General features: G+C 40.4%; 1 protein-coding gene across 1 annotated transcript; it reads right to left on the bottom strand.

Annotated features, from left to right (window-relative positions):
• Nucleotides 1-6,905: 6,905 nt before the first annotated feature.
• On the bottom strand, nt 6,906-17,060 carry LOC123412529 (GDSL esterase/lipase APG-like). Its single transcript, XM_045105479.1, has 5 exons — nt 16,811-17,060; nt 16,578-16,708; nt 7,627-7,857; nt 7,295-7,550; nt 6,906-7,154 (listed from the first exon to the last, which is right to left on the bottom strand). The coding sequence occupies exons 1-5, from the start codon at nt 17,058-17,060 to the stop codon at nt 6,958-6,960; spliced, it is 1,065 nt and encodes a 354-aa protein (XP_044961414.1). The 3' UTR covers nt 6,906-6,957.
• Between the last annotated feature and the right edge of the window lie 1,178 nt (nt 17,061-18,238).

Here is an 18,238-nt window from a genome sequence, read left to right as displayed (position 1 = left end):
CATCGTGCCCCCGGTTATGAAGAGACATCAGACAATCTGGTCCGTCTTTGTGTTAGGGGGATCTATTGAAGCGGAAGCGAACGTTTTTTTACAGAAATAAAACAGAGCACTGGAGCTGTTCAGACTAGCTCCTTCAATCATCTATACCTATACTAATTAGAGACTCCGAAGAAATTACCACGTTAATTAGAAAATAGGAACCGTTAATCTCTATACCTATACTAATGAGAGACTCCCAAGAAATTACCACGTTAATTAGGAAATAGGAACCGTTAATTTGGTGGGACCGAATTATTACGGTGTATATTAACTCGGGTGTATAGACTAACCAACGTAGCCATGCTTCAGTTCAGCTAAAAATAATAGTGTGCGGAAGACCCACATACATTAGAAATAGAAGATGTAGGAGAAAGCCCACAATGTTTCCACGGTTTTACAAATATAAATCCATGGATGTATGTATTACATACCCCTAAAGTATCTAGCTACTCCACGTAAAAAATGAAGCAATCTTACACTAGTAGAAAAATGGGCTTCCGTCCCAGCTCAATTTACACATTAGTCCCGGTTCCATTACGAACCGGGACTAATGTTACCATTAGTCCCGGTTCGAACGGCAAGCATGCCGGTCGGTCATTAGTCCCGGTTTAAAAGAGACCTTTAGTCCCGGTTCGTGTCTCGAACCGGGACTAAAGGGTTTGGAGGCTTTAGTCCTGGTTCGTGTTTTGAACCGGGACTAAAGGGTAGACCTTTAGTCCCGGTTCGTGTCTTGAACCGGGACTAAAGGGGTTTTGTATTTTTATTTTTTTTCCTGTTTTTAAATTTTATTTCTGTTTGTAGTTTCTGTTTTAAATTGCATATATCTTTTAGGATATTTAATTTTTTTTGAGTGATTCTTTTTGCATTAGATTCAAAATTTTGTCTAGTTTCTGTTTGTGCAATTAGTTTTTAAATTTGAATGGTTTAAATTGGAAATTGTTCAAATTTTCTTCAAACTCAAATTGTGAATAACTTGAGTTTATAAATAGTTTTTAATTTAATTCTTTTTTCTCCTAGTCATCTGTTAGATTGTTATCACAGTAAGATTTATTTGGTTATTTTTAAAATAATTTAAATTTGGATTTTAATTAAAACAATATTGTTTTGCTTATATAGTTGTTTTAGTCATTTAATTGTTGTTTTTTATTATTTTTAGTTAGTACTTTCTGTAGATTTTAACATGTTATAGTATGGTGCATATTGAATGCATAAAAAGTCTAGAATTAAAATCATTTCAATAAAATGCCTTTGTAGCAGATGGGTTTTCGTCTGAAACCTTGATACTTCGAAGGATGATCTAGTTTGTACACGAAGTGCATCCAATTTTTATCGTAACTCTCTCAACTTTTTAGCACATGCCATGTGGGTGAAACTATGATACCATGCCAACTTTCAACCTTTTCAGAGTTCATTTGTAGTGCTTTTCAATTTCAGGGTCAATTAGCTCAAAAAGGTAAGTAAATGCATGAAAAATACCAAATGAAGTCAGAAAATATTGAAAATTTATGATGTGGCTTTAAATGGTGTATTTTAAACACACAAAAAGTATGGAGTTCAAATAAGTTCAAAAAAATTAAATCCCTTTGCAATAGATGAGTTTTCGTTCGAAACCCTGATACTTCGAAAGAGATTGTTCATTTTGTACACGAAGTGCATCCAGTTTTTGACGTAACTCTCTCAACTTTTTAGCACATGCTATGTGCGAGAAATGATGATACGATGCCAAGTTTCAACCTTTTCAGAGTTCATTTGTCGGGCTTTTCAATTTCAAGGTCATTTAGGTAAAAAAATCATTAAATGCATGAAAAATAGCAAATGAAGTTATAAAGGGTCGAAATTTAGGATGTGGTTTTGAATGGTTTATATTGCATGCAGAAAATGCATAAAATGTCTGAAGTTGAAATAAGTAAAAAAATAAAATATCTTTCTAGGAGATGGGTTTTCGTCCGAAACCGTGATATTTCGAAGGAGATGGTCCAGTTTGTACACGAAGTGCATCCAGTTTTTGTCGTAACCCTCTTAACTTTTTAGCACAGGTTTTGTGGATGAAATGATGATACCATGCCAAGTTTCAACATTTTCAGAGTTCATTATAGTTCTTTTCAATTTCAGGGTCATTTAGCTCAACATAGCAAATAAAGTTAGAAAGGGTTAACTATGACTTGGTTAACCTTAGTTGTGATTCTGACGGGGACGGTGCTAGCAAATGTAGTCGACGGGTATGATTGGACTTTTGGCTAAAGGGGGATTCTGAAATTTTCAAACTCTACCCTCCGTGGACCGTCTTTTTTAGTTTTGTAGAAAATAAAAAAAAAGCTAAAATCTTTAAAAAATAAAATCCTTTGAGATGTAGTTAGGTTTTAGTGCCTAGTTGGTATACAAATTTTGAAATATGAATTTTGACCGTTTTTTCAAAAAAGGGAAAAATGTAAAACGGCCATAACTTTTGCATACGACGTCAAAAAAAAGTTTAATATATAAAAAAAAACTAGAGAAAATTGGGAATCGATTTCACCGGGGCTTGCCCGGTGAAGTTTTCTCAGATGCTCAAAATTCCAAATGTAAAAAAAGTTATGGCAAAAAGAAGTTTTTTCCACAAAAATAAGAAAAAATAATTTTATTTAAAATCTTTAGGTTGTTTTCATTGAAATTCACTATTATTATTACTTATTTTGTTTATTTTAATAATTGTTTGAATTCAAAAAATTAAATCATGTGACATGACATCAAACCCTAGGTTGTTTAGGATTGATAGCTTACTATTGTCAGGAGAACAACAAGTGCAGACTTGGCAACTAGGGGCGATAAAACTAGGAAGTTAAGCGTGCTCGGGCTGAAGCAGTGAAAGAATGGATGACCGGCCGAGAAGTTAGACGATTTGAAATGAGTAATCTACGCTAGAGTAGTGAGGATTAGTCCCGCCTCTTTGGTCCCGGTTGGTGACGTTTTTGACGAGCCCTAATCAGCAGCCCCTAGATGACAGCGCATTGCTCCGTCAGATTTGTCCTCAAGAAGGGGATGTAACGTATGCAACGGTCTGCAAGTGCAAAAACCTGGTGCTGAGCAGAAGGAGGTTCTCCACATCAGTCATATCCAACACTCATGATCCTTATTATATTAATAATTTTTATGTTTTAAATGATATAGCAGCTGACCTAATATTACTACTTTGGCTATTCGATTCTTGGCTTCCGATAATTTCATCCCTGAAAGAAAGGTTGCACGTGAGTACTTTTTGCTTACCTATGTTTGAGTACAATTTCCTTTTGCTGATGCAATAACCTCCACCATACGCCCCTTCCCAGCGCCGCCAAACCAGATCCCTCACACCACGGCGTTCCTCACTTGGGTTTGTCTAATCTCCTCCGTAATCTATTAGAAAGATGATCTGTTCTGCTCTGCATGCCTTGATTTTTCTACCTTGAGTGGCTGCACCGGCAGAAGTGCATATCAATTCCATTACATACGTATCTTATGATTTCTAGGCACAAAATTTATGCGTACAGTCTAATGTATTGTTAGTTTCTTCTTTTATGCAATTTCTTCCCGTGAATATTTGGATCGTGGACCTAGAGCATATTGATATGGCTCCTCCACCTGCTGTAAGTAACTGCCCATGGAGCTGACAGCAGCCATGGTTTTTCACCAAGTCTCCAGGGATTTATTTTATCAATCACGGAAGAGCATAATATATGTTCTATACTTCCAATGTATTGGACACAGAGACCTCAACTTGGATTTTTTTACTGCAGCATATGTCGATCAATGTCTACTCTGAAATTGTCTGTAAGGCGCTGGCTTATTTCTTATTGTATAGCAGAGGGAAGAGTCTCAGTTGTTGTAGCTATGGAGGTGATTCTTGGTTGGAAGAAACTTTTTTGTAAGATTGAGAGGCTTACTGCTTATAATTGATGGATAATAATGCTATCGGGTGAATCAATTCCAAATCTCCTCATGTACGTGATACGTCATGCAGACTGGGTCGAAAGTCGGAGCACAACTAAGGTTGACGCTTCTCGCGTGCTTTTGTGGGCCTCTCTCCGATGACGGCGATGACTAGGGCTTCGCTACTAGTTAAGGCTAGCAACTGTGCGCACAGCTCCTCGATCTGTCCACGTAGTTAAGGCAAGCACTTCATATCTCCTTGTGTTGCATAGGCACTAGATACATCCGATTGGATTTTCTCCTATTCAATGATTGATTTGTCTTCATCACAATGGATGTGTCTGCACAATCAAATGATCAAGAAAGGTTCACAGAGATTAGTTAATTGGCTAAATACGTATACAAATGTGAATTTAAATAGGACGCACCTACAACATGTCAGCAATATGATGCACTGTACCACGGCCATGCCTAACATCTTCATGGCATATGCACGGTTTGCATGGTGTATAAGGTGATGCGCGTTAAGAAGACCAGCAGCACGTTCACACATTATCTTGGTCATTTAAATAACCATATTTGGTATGTCAATTTCCTGATATATATCTCTATGTCCATGTACCTCTGGATTACAAGCATTCATTTGCTGGTCTTTGTGAAGACGAGATAGGAAGATCCATGTTGTTGATCACTCAAATAAGGTCAAAAGTGCAGTTTTTTCTTTGCCAGTGCAATCTTACCAAAAGTCCTACAATCTGATTAGTAATTAGGTGTGGACACATATGCTTTCAATCGATTGTGATGTGAGAAGCGACAAAACCTGGCTATGTAGCTTTCGATAAGGACCAAGTTAACAAGAATAAGGATGATTAGGAGTTGATACAGTGCTATAAATTTATTTTAGTCGTGGTTGTTACCAAATCAGTTTACATAGTAGAAACTTGGATAGTGCTAAGATTGATTAGCATGTAAATGTTGTCAACAGCAGAAAGAAGATTATTTTTCCATTGGTCGATAATGAATTTGGTATCATTGGTCTACTGAGTTGATTATTGTAAAGCATTCACCAACAAGTTGAATCAGCTATAAACCTCTCAAAATGGTAGCCGCATCTGCTTCCGCATTGCATATCCATGGTTGTTTTGTAAGTTGACTTATATTTTGGCCTGCATTCAGATCTAAATTGACACCATGATATATACTTTGGGAGTAAAATATGTTAGGCCGAGTATGGAACAGAAAAGGTAATCCATGATGTCTATTTGTATATGCAGGGCAATAGAGAGAAAATTATGTCATATTAACATTTATGCTTATATGAATTATATGAATGCGTATTTATTGGACATGGGCCCATTAGTAGGTGTGTCAATTTCACCTATAGGCAAGAAAATCCATACTATCGGCATGCGAAATCAGAAACTTTTCAGCTCAGCTAAGCTAACTTTAATTTTAATTCTGCACCAATGAGTGTCACATGGTTTGAACTAATTATCATCGTGGTATGATTCTAAGCATTTAGTATTAGCCTGTAAGGTAGATGTTTAATTCTGTTTTTGTAACATGTAACACACATATATTCAGTTATTTGTTTTTATAGTGAAGTATTTCTCTACCTGACATTAGTCTTATCCACGTGAATGGATCATGTAAAAAACAAAAATGACTACTGTTGAAATGAGTGTCTATAGTGCTTATTTGTTTTGTTTGTTCAGTCACATGGTTGGACTGTACACTAGCTATTTCTTACGAATAACATTATGGTCAAGAGCTAATCTTTCTTTCCAATTAAACTACCAATTTGGCAAAAACTAAGCAAATAATAATCAGAAAAAATTGTGTTCATTTAAAGGTCAAATTATTTTGTTTTTCTTTAGAACGATGGTGTGCGATTTGTTCAACACGATATTCTTATCAGATGAATAGTTTCCATCCGACAAGGTTTGAAGAAAGAATGTTTACAATGATATATTATAAATGTTTATTTTATTATTACAACTATAATTACAACAAGTACAAATCAATCTTATCCAACTAATGTAATATGGGGAAGACACAACATCCTTTTTATGTTTTAATTTGTTATATTTGCAAGATTTTAATTGTGAGGAAGGTACTTCTCTCTGCATGTACATATAAAAATAAACATTGGAGTAATGGCTCACAACTGATTTGAGAAAAACAAGATTAGTCATGTGTGCATCAAGGTTGTGGAAATATAAATGACATTCAAGAAAACTTTATACCAAATCCTGTTATTTAAGCATAGAGGAAACCAGTCTTTCTTTAGATAAACCTAGCAATTCATATCCAGTTTCACAACTAATATAAATTCTAGACCATGTGATTCCTAAGTAAATTAATGTAAAAAATAGTCTATTTTTTATGTGGGAATGGTGCTATGCATGCCTACACAATATCAATAACCAAACACAAGCTTATTATTTAACTTAGCCAAAAGCAAAACTTCTAGAACTGGCCGCAATTGGCCAGAGCAAGAAGGCACGTAAATAGGTGAAGTAAAAAAGAAAGATGACTAAACTCTATGGGAAGAACGACCAGGTATAAAGAGAAAGACGAGTAAGGTATAAAATCAAGGAAAATAGAGCACCCTATATAAAATAGCGTCGTCCGTGAAAATATGCTATTAGTGTGCTATAGCGCGCTATAGCATGCTATTAGCGATACATTATACACTGATCAATTTCGGGAGGCAATTTTGTATACGCTATAGCGAGCTATTAGCACGCTATTTTCTTTAGTGTATAAAGTAAATATTTTAACACCAAAAAGAAAATGGTTGATGATCAAGAAAATTAGAATTTCTTATATCCTTGATTGAATTTAAAATTCTACGCACCAGTGTTTAAGTTAAGACAACACTTTTATAAATCGGATGACATACTTTTACGATGGATCTAAATCCGTTACTATAGATAATAACACAAATACAATGACAAATAAATGTGTGTTATGTGGAAATTTGTGCAATAAATGTGATTGCCCGTGCAAATACACGGGTTGACGACTAGTTTATATAACCAGCTGGTTGATGTCATTTGTGAACGAATCAACAATCACTTCGTTGGCGGCCTCCGACGGATGGACGGAGTCCCAAAACACGTATGTTGTAGCGTTTGAGAAAGTACCAATAGAATTGGTATTGCAGAGGAACACCCCGAACTCCAGTAGTCCCGTCCCACAGCAAGCCCTCCTCGCCTTGCTGAACCCTAAATCCACAAAAAAAGGAAAAACGTTCAGTTGGAACGAGCACAAACCAGCAGTGCCAAGGTTCAAATAGTAAAAATAAAAACAAAAAAAAAATGATAATAATAAACTGATATGAATACATGATGCTAATGTATCCCACCTTGTGCCTCCGGACTGGTGGAAAGGCTGTATAGAGGTTTGTTGATGTCGAGGATCACAATCTTTAGATCACTGTGCTGCTTGGACAATGACGCGACAACTGCATTGAACTTCATGTTGTACCTCTCAGAGTCATTGTTCAGCCTTGGCACACACTTGTTGCTGCCGAGGCCAAATACCGTGATCGCCAAGGGAAAGCAGCCCAATGGTGGCAACGAGAAAACACCAATGCGTCTTGCTCCCGTACCATAAAGTTGCTACAGTCAATTCAAACAAAATTATATGATTTAATCAATCATTTTATGTGTGCTCTGCAGGGGTGCTTTGTCTTACTGTCACGGTGTTATTGAAGATCCCGATGAGGAGATCAGAGAACTGGTCGGCTGTCCGAGTCGTGAAAAGTAATGGGTTTATGTAGTAGTTAGCGAAGTCGGCTGAACCAGCACTGATGATGTAGAGTGAGTTCGAAATAATGGACTGAGCCTGTCTACTACCTGCCTCCACTTCCAGCTTAGCTGTGTAGTCTTTGAAATTCTCTAGCTGTTGTGACAAAGAGATGACATGCTGCATCACAAAGTAACTGTGTTCTAAAACGGTAGTAACCAATTTATGAATAATCCATGAGTTGATAAGTAAGAGCAAATTCTGGTTTTTACCTCGTATTTTGACATTTTTAACACTATAATTATCTCATTTAGCGGGAATTAGTTTGTTTTACCCCATTTAGGAAAAGTATTAACACAATTTACCCTCTTTAAAATATTATGCGTTCTGATCGACAATTGCCAATTGTAAGGTCCAGTTGGCAAGCCACATCGGGGTTTTCTTTGAGATGATTTTTCTGCACACCCAACCACATGTCGGGCAGCACCACACTGGTCACCATTATTCGCGGCACGCGTCGCTCGTATTCCAATCCCGTGCATGATTCTACCCTAGTTTGGTCCAAAACTATTGCCTCCTTTGTTAGGAGAGGGGGTAGGACAACATAGGAAATGAACGGTAGGCAAGTGTTGAAGGCGTGTCGCTGGCGATCGGTGGAGAGAGCGACAACCATTACGACAATCTTCTCCCCTCCCATGCATGGCCGAATCATCTCACCCCTCGTGGTTTGGTTTTTTGTGACTAGATTTTCTCTCAATCTAGGATGCATATTAGATAGGCTTAGGATACTCGTTTCGAAGAAGTATTGTGATGAGATAACATTGGTTGATCAGCATGGCATCTTCCCATTAAATAAACTATAGGAGAAATTATTACTGATATAATCGGAAAGCGTGTATGTTCTTTTCAATATTATCAGGCTGCTCATAGTGGAGAGTAACATATAGTAGTATCATGCATATGTTACTATTGTATGGATACTACCTTCATAGTGCATAATATCATAAACTAGTATCATAGGTGATCTCATTTATTGATATGCATGACACATAGTAGCATAGCATTTAACATGTTACGGTATCTACCTATGTTATTCTAATCCTCTCTCTCTTCTTTAATTACTTGCCACATTATCATGTTTGCTAGTTCCAAGATTATGTTACTAGCTATCATACCCCCACTATGGCCAGGCTCATATATGACCTGAAGTATGCATGATTCTGTGGATATGATTAAAACTGGTGGTAATATATCGTTTCACTAACTCTGGTGTACATACATGTCTGAATACCAAGTCAAGCATAAACTAGTTAAACGATGTTTTAGAAGTTCCCTTTCCCATGGTAGCTAGCAAAGAGCAGTGTTATGCAGAAAAATAGTATGGACACGAATTATGGCTGACAAAACAATCCAGACGTCCATGCATAGCAACACATGAACACTCACCGCTATATAGGGTCATCGTGCAACTGTCGTGCTTGTTGGTATTTGATCTAAGGCCCAACGGGCTGTAGAGAAAAGAAAGAAAGAAAAAAAAAGGGCCAAAGGATAAACATGAAAGAAACGAGAAAGAGAGGGCCACGATCCAACGAACGTGCCCTCGTCACAACAGAAGCGCCCTGATCGGGGGCATCCTAACCAACGTGGTTTTGGTCCCCTGTCGCCAGCGCACATAAAAGGGTGGGGGGCAGCCGGCACCTGCGTGAGAGATCCTATTCGCGTACGGACTACTGCTGCTCCCTACATCCCTAAAACCCTAACCGATCTGGGGGAGCGCTGCACGACGGAAAGACCATCACCAAGCTCTGCCCCTGTTCCAGGGCAGTGCCGGTGGTGCCCGGAGGGACGCCGCTTCCCGCCACGACCCTCTACCCCGAGCCTGCATCACGCCTGCATCAAGCAGGCACGGGACATCACATCGCCTACACCAATGGCCTCAACCATTGGTGGTAAGAACAAATTTCTATCTCTTATTTATACTGTTTAGGTGGTCTAGTGCTAGGCATAAGATCCATTCATGCTAATCCTACGGGATTATATCTATCAATGGTATTCAGAGCGAGTTAAGCCTAGATTAGATCCCTAATGATGTCCTGGTCACGTTAAAAGTGCTTGTTCAAGTCCAGGTCATCATAGTTAAGGTCAATGATTAATGCTTCTATTGGTTTTACCACGTTTCCGCGTTATGTTTTGATCATTAGGATCTATTTTCGGTTCCTGTGAAAGCATGTAGAAGGAGGGGATTGCAAATGTATCTTGAAATCCTCAAATCACCCCGAAGTAGGCAGGATCCGAAACCCCAGAAAATTCCCCAAAGTTTTTTTTAAATGCAATCTTTCTCGGAATAGAAGTTTAGGGGCTCACCCTGTTGACACCGGCCCTCGGATCCGCGCGGCCACCGCCGGTGCGTGCATCCATGGCCGGAACGCTGCTGTCCCTCGGGACGGCGTGTGGAAAGATGCGGCCACCCCGCTGGGCTCACGGACGCGCGCATCGCTTGGCCACCTGCGCCTCGCTACTCGCCGTCGCCGACAGCGTCGCCGGAGCCACGCTCGACGGAGGAGCGCGCGGGACGATGTCCCCTGCACGCTGCTCCGGCGAGCGCAGCCGCCGCATCGCCATGTCCGGCGTCCTCGATGTCGCCTCCATGCGGGCGCCTTCTCGCCGGCGCTGCCTGAGAACGGAGGAGAGCTCGACCAGCCGTCATAGCCGCGAGTTGCGCGAGGGGAGGAAATGGGGAATGGGGCTAGGGTTCCACCCCTTGTCTTGGTTTTCCCTCTGCTGGGATCGATCCGAGTCGCTCGCTCGATCGGACGGTCCTGCCGAAGCGGTGCCCAAACAGGCTTTCGGCCGGCTTACGGGGCCTATTTCACGAACGGGCTTCGGCCCAAGTTGTTCTAGCCACAGACAAAAAAAAAATCTGTTTAGCTTTGTTTTACGCTTTGTCTGCTGGGCTGGGACTCATAATGGGCCAAAATAAGACGAATTTTCTATTTTTATTCAGTGCATTTTCTGAAGTTGTTCTAAAACAAAAACAAAATTTGTTTTGCACTGTTATAAATAGAAAATTAACAGAAGAATAATGTTGAAAAATTATGTTTAAGTTTTCTGAATAAAATGGAACCAACGAGAAATTTTATTTGGAAAACTTTTACGAAAATAATGTTTATGTCATTTATGGCATATTAATGTGATGTTTTTTTTGTAATACAACCAACGTTCTTTTACAAATTCTGATTCATATATATATATATATATATATATATATATATATATATATATATTTTATGTTAATTCCTTATTATTTTCTGCCCAACGGTGATATAATTTGGAATTAAATTTTGCATGAAAATTGATCAACCAACGTAGGTTAATTTTTCTGCAATTTAATTTAGTTATGATGTTCTTTCCCTTTACTCATGATATTTTGAAATTATGACAGCTTCCTGTCCTCGTGGTTCCGAAAACATCGAGCCACTAACAGGAAACAACTTCCAAACATGGAACGATTCGTTGCTATTGCACTTGGGTTGGCATGAGGTTGACCTCGCGCTTAGAGAAAGTAAACCAGATGAACCTCCAAAGGGTGCCACTGGGTATGCTGAGCTTAAGAAAGCCTATGACCGTAAAGTTGAGCAGTGGGAGAGGTCGAACAGAATGGCACTCCTAATTATGAACTTCTCCATCTCAACTGAGATTAAAGGGGCTATTCCCACTAAAGAAAATGCCGCCGAATATTTGAAATCGGTGGAAGAACAATTTAAGGGCTCAGAGAAAGTGTATGCTGATGAGCTTTTACACAAGCTGCTTGCAAAATATGATGGGCAAGGAAGTGTGAGGGAACACATATTAAGTATGAGCAATGCCGCAGCAAAGCTTAAAACTATGAAGTGTGACTTGAACAAAGAGCTTCTTGTGCTCCTTGTTTTTAGGTCACTACCCTCACAGTTCAATCCATTTAAGATAAATTACAACTCTCTTGAAACTAAATGGAAACTACCTGAGCTCATTGCACATTGTGTTCAGGAGGAAGAGAGAATGAAAAGTGAACAAAACGATCAAGTTTTTCATGTTAACTCTGGAAAAAGGAAGCAGGAGAACAATGCTCCTGGCAATAATGTGCCCAAAAAAAAGCAATTTTTCAAAAAGACTCCTCCAAAACCTAAGCAATGCAATGAGGCAAGTTGTTCACGTCCCGCTCCTCCAGCGGCTGCTCCATTCAATCTCAAAAATGTCGCTGGAGAAATGATTTGCAACTTTTGCAAAGAGCCTGGTCATGTCAAGGCAGACTGTCCTGGTTTTCTCAAGTGGCTAAATAAAAAAGGTAAAGATGAGATCATTCTCGTAGATGAATCTCTATATGTTGATTTTTCTGAATCTACATGGTGGATTGACTCTGGAGCGACTGTGCATGTCGCTAATTCCTTGCAGGGATTCCATACAAGCCATACCCTAAGAAGGGGTTCAAGAAGACTTAATGTCGCAAATGGAAAGGAGGCTGAAGTAGAAGCTGTGGGCTCCCTCACCTTGAAGTTGCACACTGGTTTCCTACTTCAGCTCAAGGATGTACTTTATGTACCTACATTAAGTAGGAATTTGATTTCAGTTTCATGTTTAGATGATTATGGTTTTCATTGTTCTTTCGGGAAGAAACAATGTTTTTAAAATATTGTAATAAGGATGTTGGTCTCGCCGTTCGACGAGGCTAACTTTATATGTTGAATATTTTCTAATATCCTATATGTGTGAATCTCTGTCAGTTGAATATGAATGTATGCAATCATGAAAAAAAATGGGAGAAGTACCAATCCTTCTTCGAAATTGTGGCACCGTCGCTTAGGCCACATTTCGAGGGGGAGAATGGAACGATTGATTAAAGTAGAAATACTTCCTCCACTAGATTTCTCTGACGCGGGCAATTGCATTGACTGCATTAAGTAAAAGTATGTAAAAACAATTAAGAAAGGAGCAGTAAGAGCCACAAGGGTCCTTGAACTTACACATACTATATATGTGGACCTTTTAACGTAAAATCTGTGGATGGTTTTGATTCTTTCATTACTTTCACGGATGATTTCTCTCGCTATGGCTATATTTACCCCATACGTGATCGGTCCGAAGCTTTGGACAAATTTAAGATTTATAAAGCACAGGTTGAAAACCAACTCGATCTAAAGATCAAGGTAGTACGATCTGATCGCGGGGGAGAATATTATGGCAGACATGCTCCTTATGGGCAAATTCCAGGACCGTTTGCTAAACATCTTGCTGAAAATGGAATTATTGCCCAATATTCAATGCCCGGTGAACCTCAGCAAAATGGTGTAGCTGAGCGTCGCAACCGCACCTTGATGGATATGGTACGAAGCATGCTTAGTCATGCAAGCTTACCAGTAAACCTTTGGATGGAGGCATTGAAAACAGCTGCACACATTCTGAATCTTGCTCCAACTAAGTCAGCACGAAGCACACCTTATGAGATGTGGACGGGAAAGAAACCGAGCATGAATTACTTGTGTGGGTGGGGCTGCCCAGCTGAAGCTAAAGTATTCAATCCACAAATTAAGAAGTTGGACCCAAAGACAATTAGTTGTTTTTTCATTGGGTACCCTCATAGAGGAAAAGGATATCGTTTTTATTGCCCATGTCACACCACCAAGTTTGTGGAAACCAGGCAAGCGGTATTTTTTGAGGATAATGAAGTCACTGAGGTTAGGGCAATTGATCTTGAGGAGAAGTGGGTGTATGTCCCATCCCCGACTATCCGAGAGAGCTTTATCCCTATGACTATCACGCACGAGACACCGACTGGTGATCCCGAACCTGAAGTGGATCCTCAATCTGACGAGGATCCTCAGCATAATGAAGATCCTCCTCAGGACGAGGACTCCCAACCAAATGATAATCCTCAACCTAATGTTAATCCTTAACCTTCTCGGGCAAGAAGAAACACGCATACTAATGAGCCCGTGAGAAGATCGCAACGAGATAAGAAAAAGGCCATCCCAAATGATTATGTCACTTTCATGTGTGAGGATGAAAATGACATTGGGAAGACACAAGATCCGACCTCATATAAAGAAGCCACTAAAAGTGAAGACGCGTCCAAATGGATGGTTGCCATGGAAGATGAATTGAAATCTATGAGCTCGAATGATGTTTGGGACTTAACGGAAGTTTCCGATGGAGCCAAAAGGGTAGGCTGCAAATGGGTCTACAAAACCAAATATGACTCCAAAGGGAACGTTGAAAGGTTCAAAGCGAGACTTGTAGCAAAGGGTTTTACACAGAGAGAAGGGATCGATTATAAGGAAACTTTCTCACCTGTGTCGGCAAAGGACTCCTTCAGAATAGTCATGGCACTTGTAGCTCATTATGATTTAGAGCTGCATCAAATGGATGTCAAGACGGCATTTTTGAATGGTGACTTAAAAGAAGAAGTCTACATGACTCAACCTGAAGGTTTTGTCATGGAAGGAAAAGAATATATGGCATGTCTTTAAAGAAATCCATATATGGCTTGAAGCAGGCTTCAAGACAGTGGTACCTAAAGTTCGACAAGGTTATTAGAACTTTTGGTTTTAAAGAAAATGAAGTGGACAACTGCATATACGTTAAGTTCAAAGGTAGTAGGTTCACAATTTTAGTCCTATATGTGGATGACATTTTGTTGGCTTGCAGTGATAAAGATATGTTGCAAGAGACCAAGAGATTTTTGTCCTCGAATTTTGACATGAAGGATCTCGGTGAAGCCTCGTATGTCCTTGGCATTGAGATTCATCGAGATAGGTCCAACGGAACAATAGGACTATCACAGAAGGCATACCTTGAGAAAGTACTAAAGAAATACAATATGCATAAGTGCTCTTCTACACCTGCCCCATAGTCATGGGTGATAAGTTTGGGACATTCCAATGTCGAAGGAACCAAAATGAAACTGATCAGATGAAGTCGGTTCCCTATGCTTCGGCTGTCGGAAGCATCATGTATGCTCAAGTGTGTACACGCCCTGACTTAGCTTTTGTAACCGGGATGCTTGGCAGATTCCAATCTAATCCAGGACCGGACCACTGGAAGGCCGCAAAGAAAGTCTTGCGTTATATGCAAGGTACTAAAGATTTCATGCTTACATATAAGAAGTCCGATAACCTGGAAGTTATTGGTTACTTAGACTCTGATCTTGCCGGGTGTGTGGATAGCAAGAAATCCACGTCAGGTTATATATTCACACTCGCCGGTGGAGCCATATCGTGGAAAAGCTCCAAGCAAACGATAGTTGCCTCATCTACGATGCAGGCAGAGTTTATAGCATGTTTTGAGGCCACTGGGCAGGCTGTATGGCTAAAGAATTTTCTTCCCGGACTTAAGGTGGTTGACAGCATTTCCAAACCACTCACATTGTACTGCGATAATGAACCCGCAGTTTTCTATGCCAATAACAACAAGTCAAGTGTTGCTGCCAGGCACATTGACCTAAAGTATCGTGTTGTTCAACATAGAATCCAGGATCAAACTATTAATGTTAAGCATATCAGTACGACACGTATGCTTGCGGATCCGCTCACTAAAGGCTCACCACCCAATATATTTCGTGAGCATGTAGCTGGCATGGGATTATTGGAAGCCTCTTGATTCTGGAATAATGGGACCACTAATGTAACCACTCCCCATTAAGTAATATGTATTCCGTTTCGAGATAGGATGAGTGCTATGAGTATGGCGGTTCAATGCCATGTCATTTTGTCGTTGTAACACCTTGCTCTAGTACATCATTCCTATGGAGAATGGACAAATGTTAATGAGCCTAACGATCAAGGGGGAGAATGTTGGTATTTGATCTAAGGCCCAACGGGCTGTAGAGAAAAGAAAGAAAAAAAATAAAGGCCAAAGGATAAACATGAAAGAAACGAGAAAGAGAGGGCCACGATCCAACGAACCTGCCCTCGTCACAACAGAAGCGCCCTGATCGGGGGGCACCCTAACCAACGTGGTTTTGGTCCCCTGTCGCCAGCGCACATAAAAGGGTGGGGGACAGCCGGCACCTGCGTGAGAGATCCTATTCGCGTACGGACTACTGCTGCTCCCTACATCCCTAAAATCCTAACCGATCTGGGGGAGTGCTGCACGACGGGAAGACCATCACCAAGCTCTGCCCCTGTTCCAGGGCAGTGCCGGTGGCGTCCGGAGGGACGCCGCTTCCCGCCACGACCCTCTACCCCGAGCCTGCATCACGCCTGCATCAAGCAGGCACGGGACATCACATCGCCTATACCAATGGCCTCAACCATTGGTGGTAAGAACAAATTTCTATCTCTCATTTATACTGTTTAGGTGGTCTAATGCTAGGCATAAGATCCATTCATGCTAATCCTACGGGATTATATCTATCAGTGCTAACTATTTATCATGTGCACTTCAGTCTCCGATAGCAAATATGTTGACTGGTATAGAGTTAGTATATGTTTCCTGAGCTGTTCTTGTGCAATCATATGGAGTCTGGGTGGTCGGGAGAAGCTAGGGCGATGCGACGCCTTTCCCTCTATAGACGGATATGTTTTTTTTTTTAACCTTAGCTTATTGTTCTGCGTGAAGAAAAACCAACAGGGAAAACCCTGCTAATGCGACATGCCCACTGGACGTTGGAATTGGGACCATCGGTCAGGACCCTCATAAAAAATTATACATGATAAATTGTGGCAACACTTGTGCTAAATGGAATAAAATGGATGAAATCCCGTTAAATGGGGTAATTAGTGTCAAAATTATTAAAATAAAGAGTAAAAATCGAAATTCACTCGCTAAGTAACATGACCCTGAAGGATCTAAAATTCTAAACATGCTTTTCAATGTAAGAATTTCCTTCTCTAGAGAGGCCATCAATCAATTGTCACTCCACTTACAAGAATAAATGTCGTGGGATCATAGTAGCCCGCTCCAGCAGATGCAAAGTTTGCTCCTAGCAGAAGGTTCTTCCCTGACGCCTGTGGGTCAAGATATGCAGGAGGGGAGCCATTAAACCCAACCTTTTCACCTACAACCAAATAATTAAGTTATATTTCAACGCATTATGATCTGAACCTTCAATTTTTGCTTAGACGCATGGCCTTGAACTGATTAGCAAGTTCTACAGAACCTATGATGTCGCTAAGCAGCTTGCCGTTGCTGAACCTCCCGGTGGCGACATGGTCCTTGAAGTCACGGCCGTACGGAGGGGCATTTGCTTTTGCGACCGTGAGAATGTAGTCATTGTTACCTACGTCGACCAGGGAGTCGCCAAACACCATGAGCGCCGGAACCTGTGGCCGTGCTTCGCCGCAATGTTCCATTTGTCCGGCCAAAACAAGGAACACAGGGAGCAGCAGTAGCAAGCGCCTCATGGCCATTGGACGACAGTGCGGAACAAATATTTGGAGTTGCATGAAAACACAAGATGGAGCTTGAGCTTTATGTACAAGAAGTGCCCCCAGATACCAGGAACGACATAGTCAAGCACACGCACATGAAACTTATCTTGAAGCATGCTAGAGGAAATGAAAATGAACAATATCGTGAACACACACACATACGCACGTGAAAACATGCTACTATCGAGTGATTGGAATTTCAGGGTTATCTCTGATGAAAATGAACTTCTCTCCTGCAGGACAACTTTCTTCTCTGATGTCTTCACAAAACGCACTTCAAGGACAATGTCGCCACAATTGTCGCCACCGGTTCAGCAACGGCAAGCTGCTTAGTGACAGCATATGTTCCGTAGACTTGCTAAGGCTGGTTCTAATGGGTAGTATCATATACTAGTATCATGCATATGATACTAATGTATGGTACCATATCCGTAATGCATGGTATCATATGTTTGTATCATAGAGTAGTTCATTTATTATCATGCAAGACACATAGTAGCACATCATTTAATATGATACGGAATCATGATATGATACTCAACCCTCTCTTTCTTAATTTAATTCTATGACACCACATCGAAATTGCCTAGTTGGCATGATGATACTACCTATGATACTATCATTACGGGCAGACTAATCAGTTCAAGGCCATGCGTCTAAGCAAAAATTGACGGTTCAGGTTATGATGCCTTGAAATGCTACTTAATTATGTGGGTGTAGGTGAAAAGGTTGGGTAATGGTTCCCCTCCTGCATATCTCGACCCACGGGCGTCAGGGAAGAACCTTCTGCTAGGAGCAAACTTTGTGACTGCTGGAGTGGGCTACTATGATCCCACTGCATTTATACTTGTAAGTAGGAGTGACAATTGATTGGTGGCCTCTCTAGAGAAGGAAATTCTTACATTGAAAAGCAGGTTTAGAATTTTAGATCCTTCAGTGTCATGTTACTTATGGAGTGAATTTTGGTTTTTACCCTTTATTTTAACATTTTTTACACTAATTACCCCCATTTAGCGGGATTTCATCCCATTTAGCACAAGTGTTGCGACAATTTATCATGTACCATTTTTTCTCATAGCGTTCTGACCGATGGTCTCAATTGCAACGTTCAGTGGTGGGCATGTCCCAAGGCTAGGGGCGCCCTTTTGGACGGCCGG

Source organism: Hordeum vulgare, chromosome 7H (genome assembly GCF_904849725.1).
Source record: "Hordeum vulgare subsp. vulgare chromosome 7H, MorexV3_pseudomolecules_assembly, whole genome shotgun sequence".
NCBI lineage: Eukaryota > Viridiplantae > Streptophyta > Magnoliopsida > Poales > Poaceae > Hordeum > Hordeum vulgare.
This window is presented reverse-complemented; position numbering and strand designations above follow the sequence as displayed.

What these genes read in the sequence shown, in the direction of transcription:
- LOC123412529 (XM_045105479.1), bottom strand. Translation starts at nt 17,060, where the DNA reads ATGGCCATGAGGCGCTTGCTACTGCTGCTCCCTGTGTTCCTTGTTTTG. An exon ending in TCTTCAATAACACCGTGACA is followed by an intron (nt 7,551 to 7,626) that starts GTAAGACAAAGC and finishes AATTGACTGTAG; the next exon opens with CAACTTTATGGTACGGGAGC. An exon ending in CACCAGTCCGGAGGCACAAG is followed by an intron (nt 7,155 to 7,294) that starts GTGGGATACATT and finishes TTGTGGATTTAG; the next exon opens with GGTTCAGCAAGGCGAGGAGG.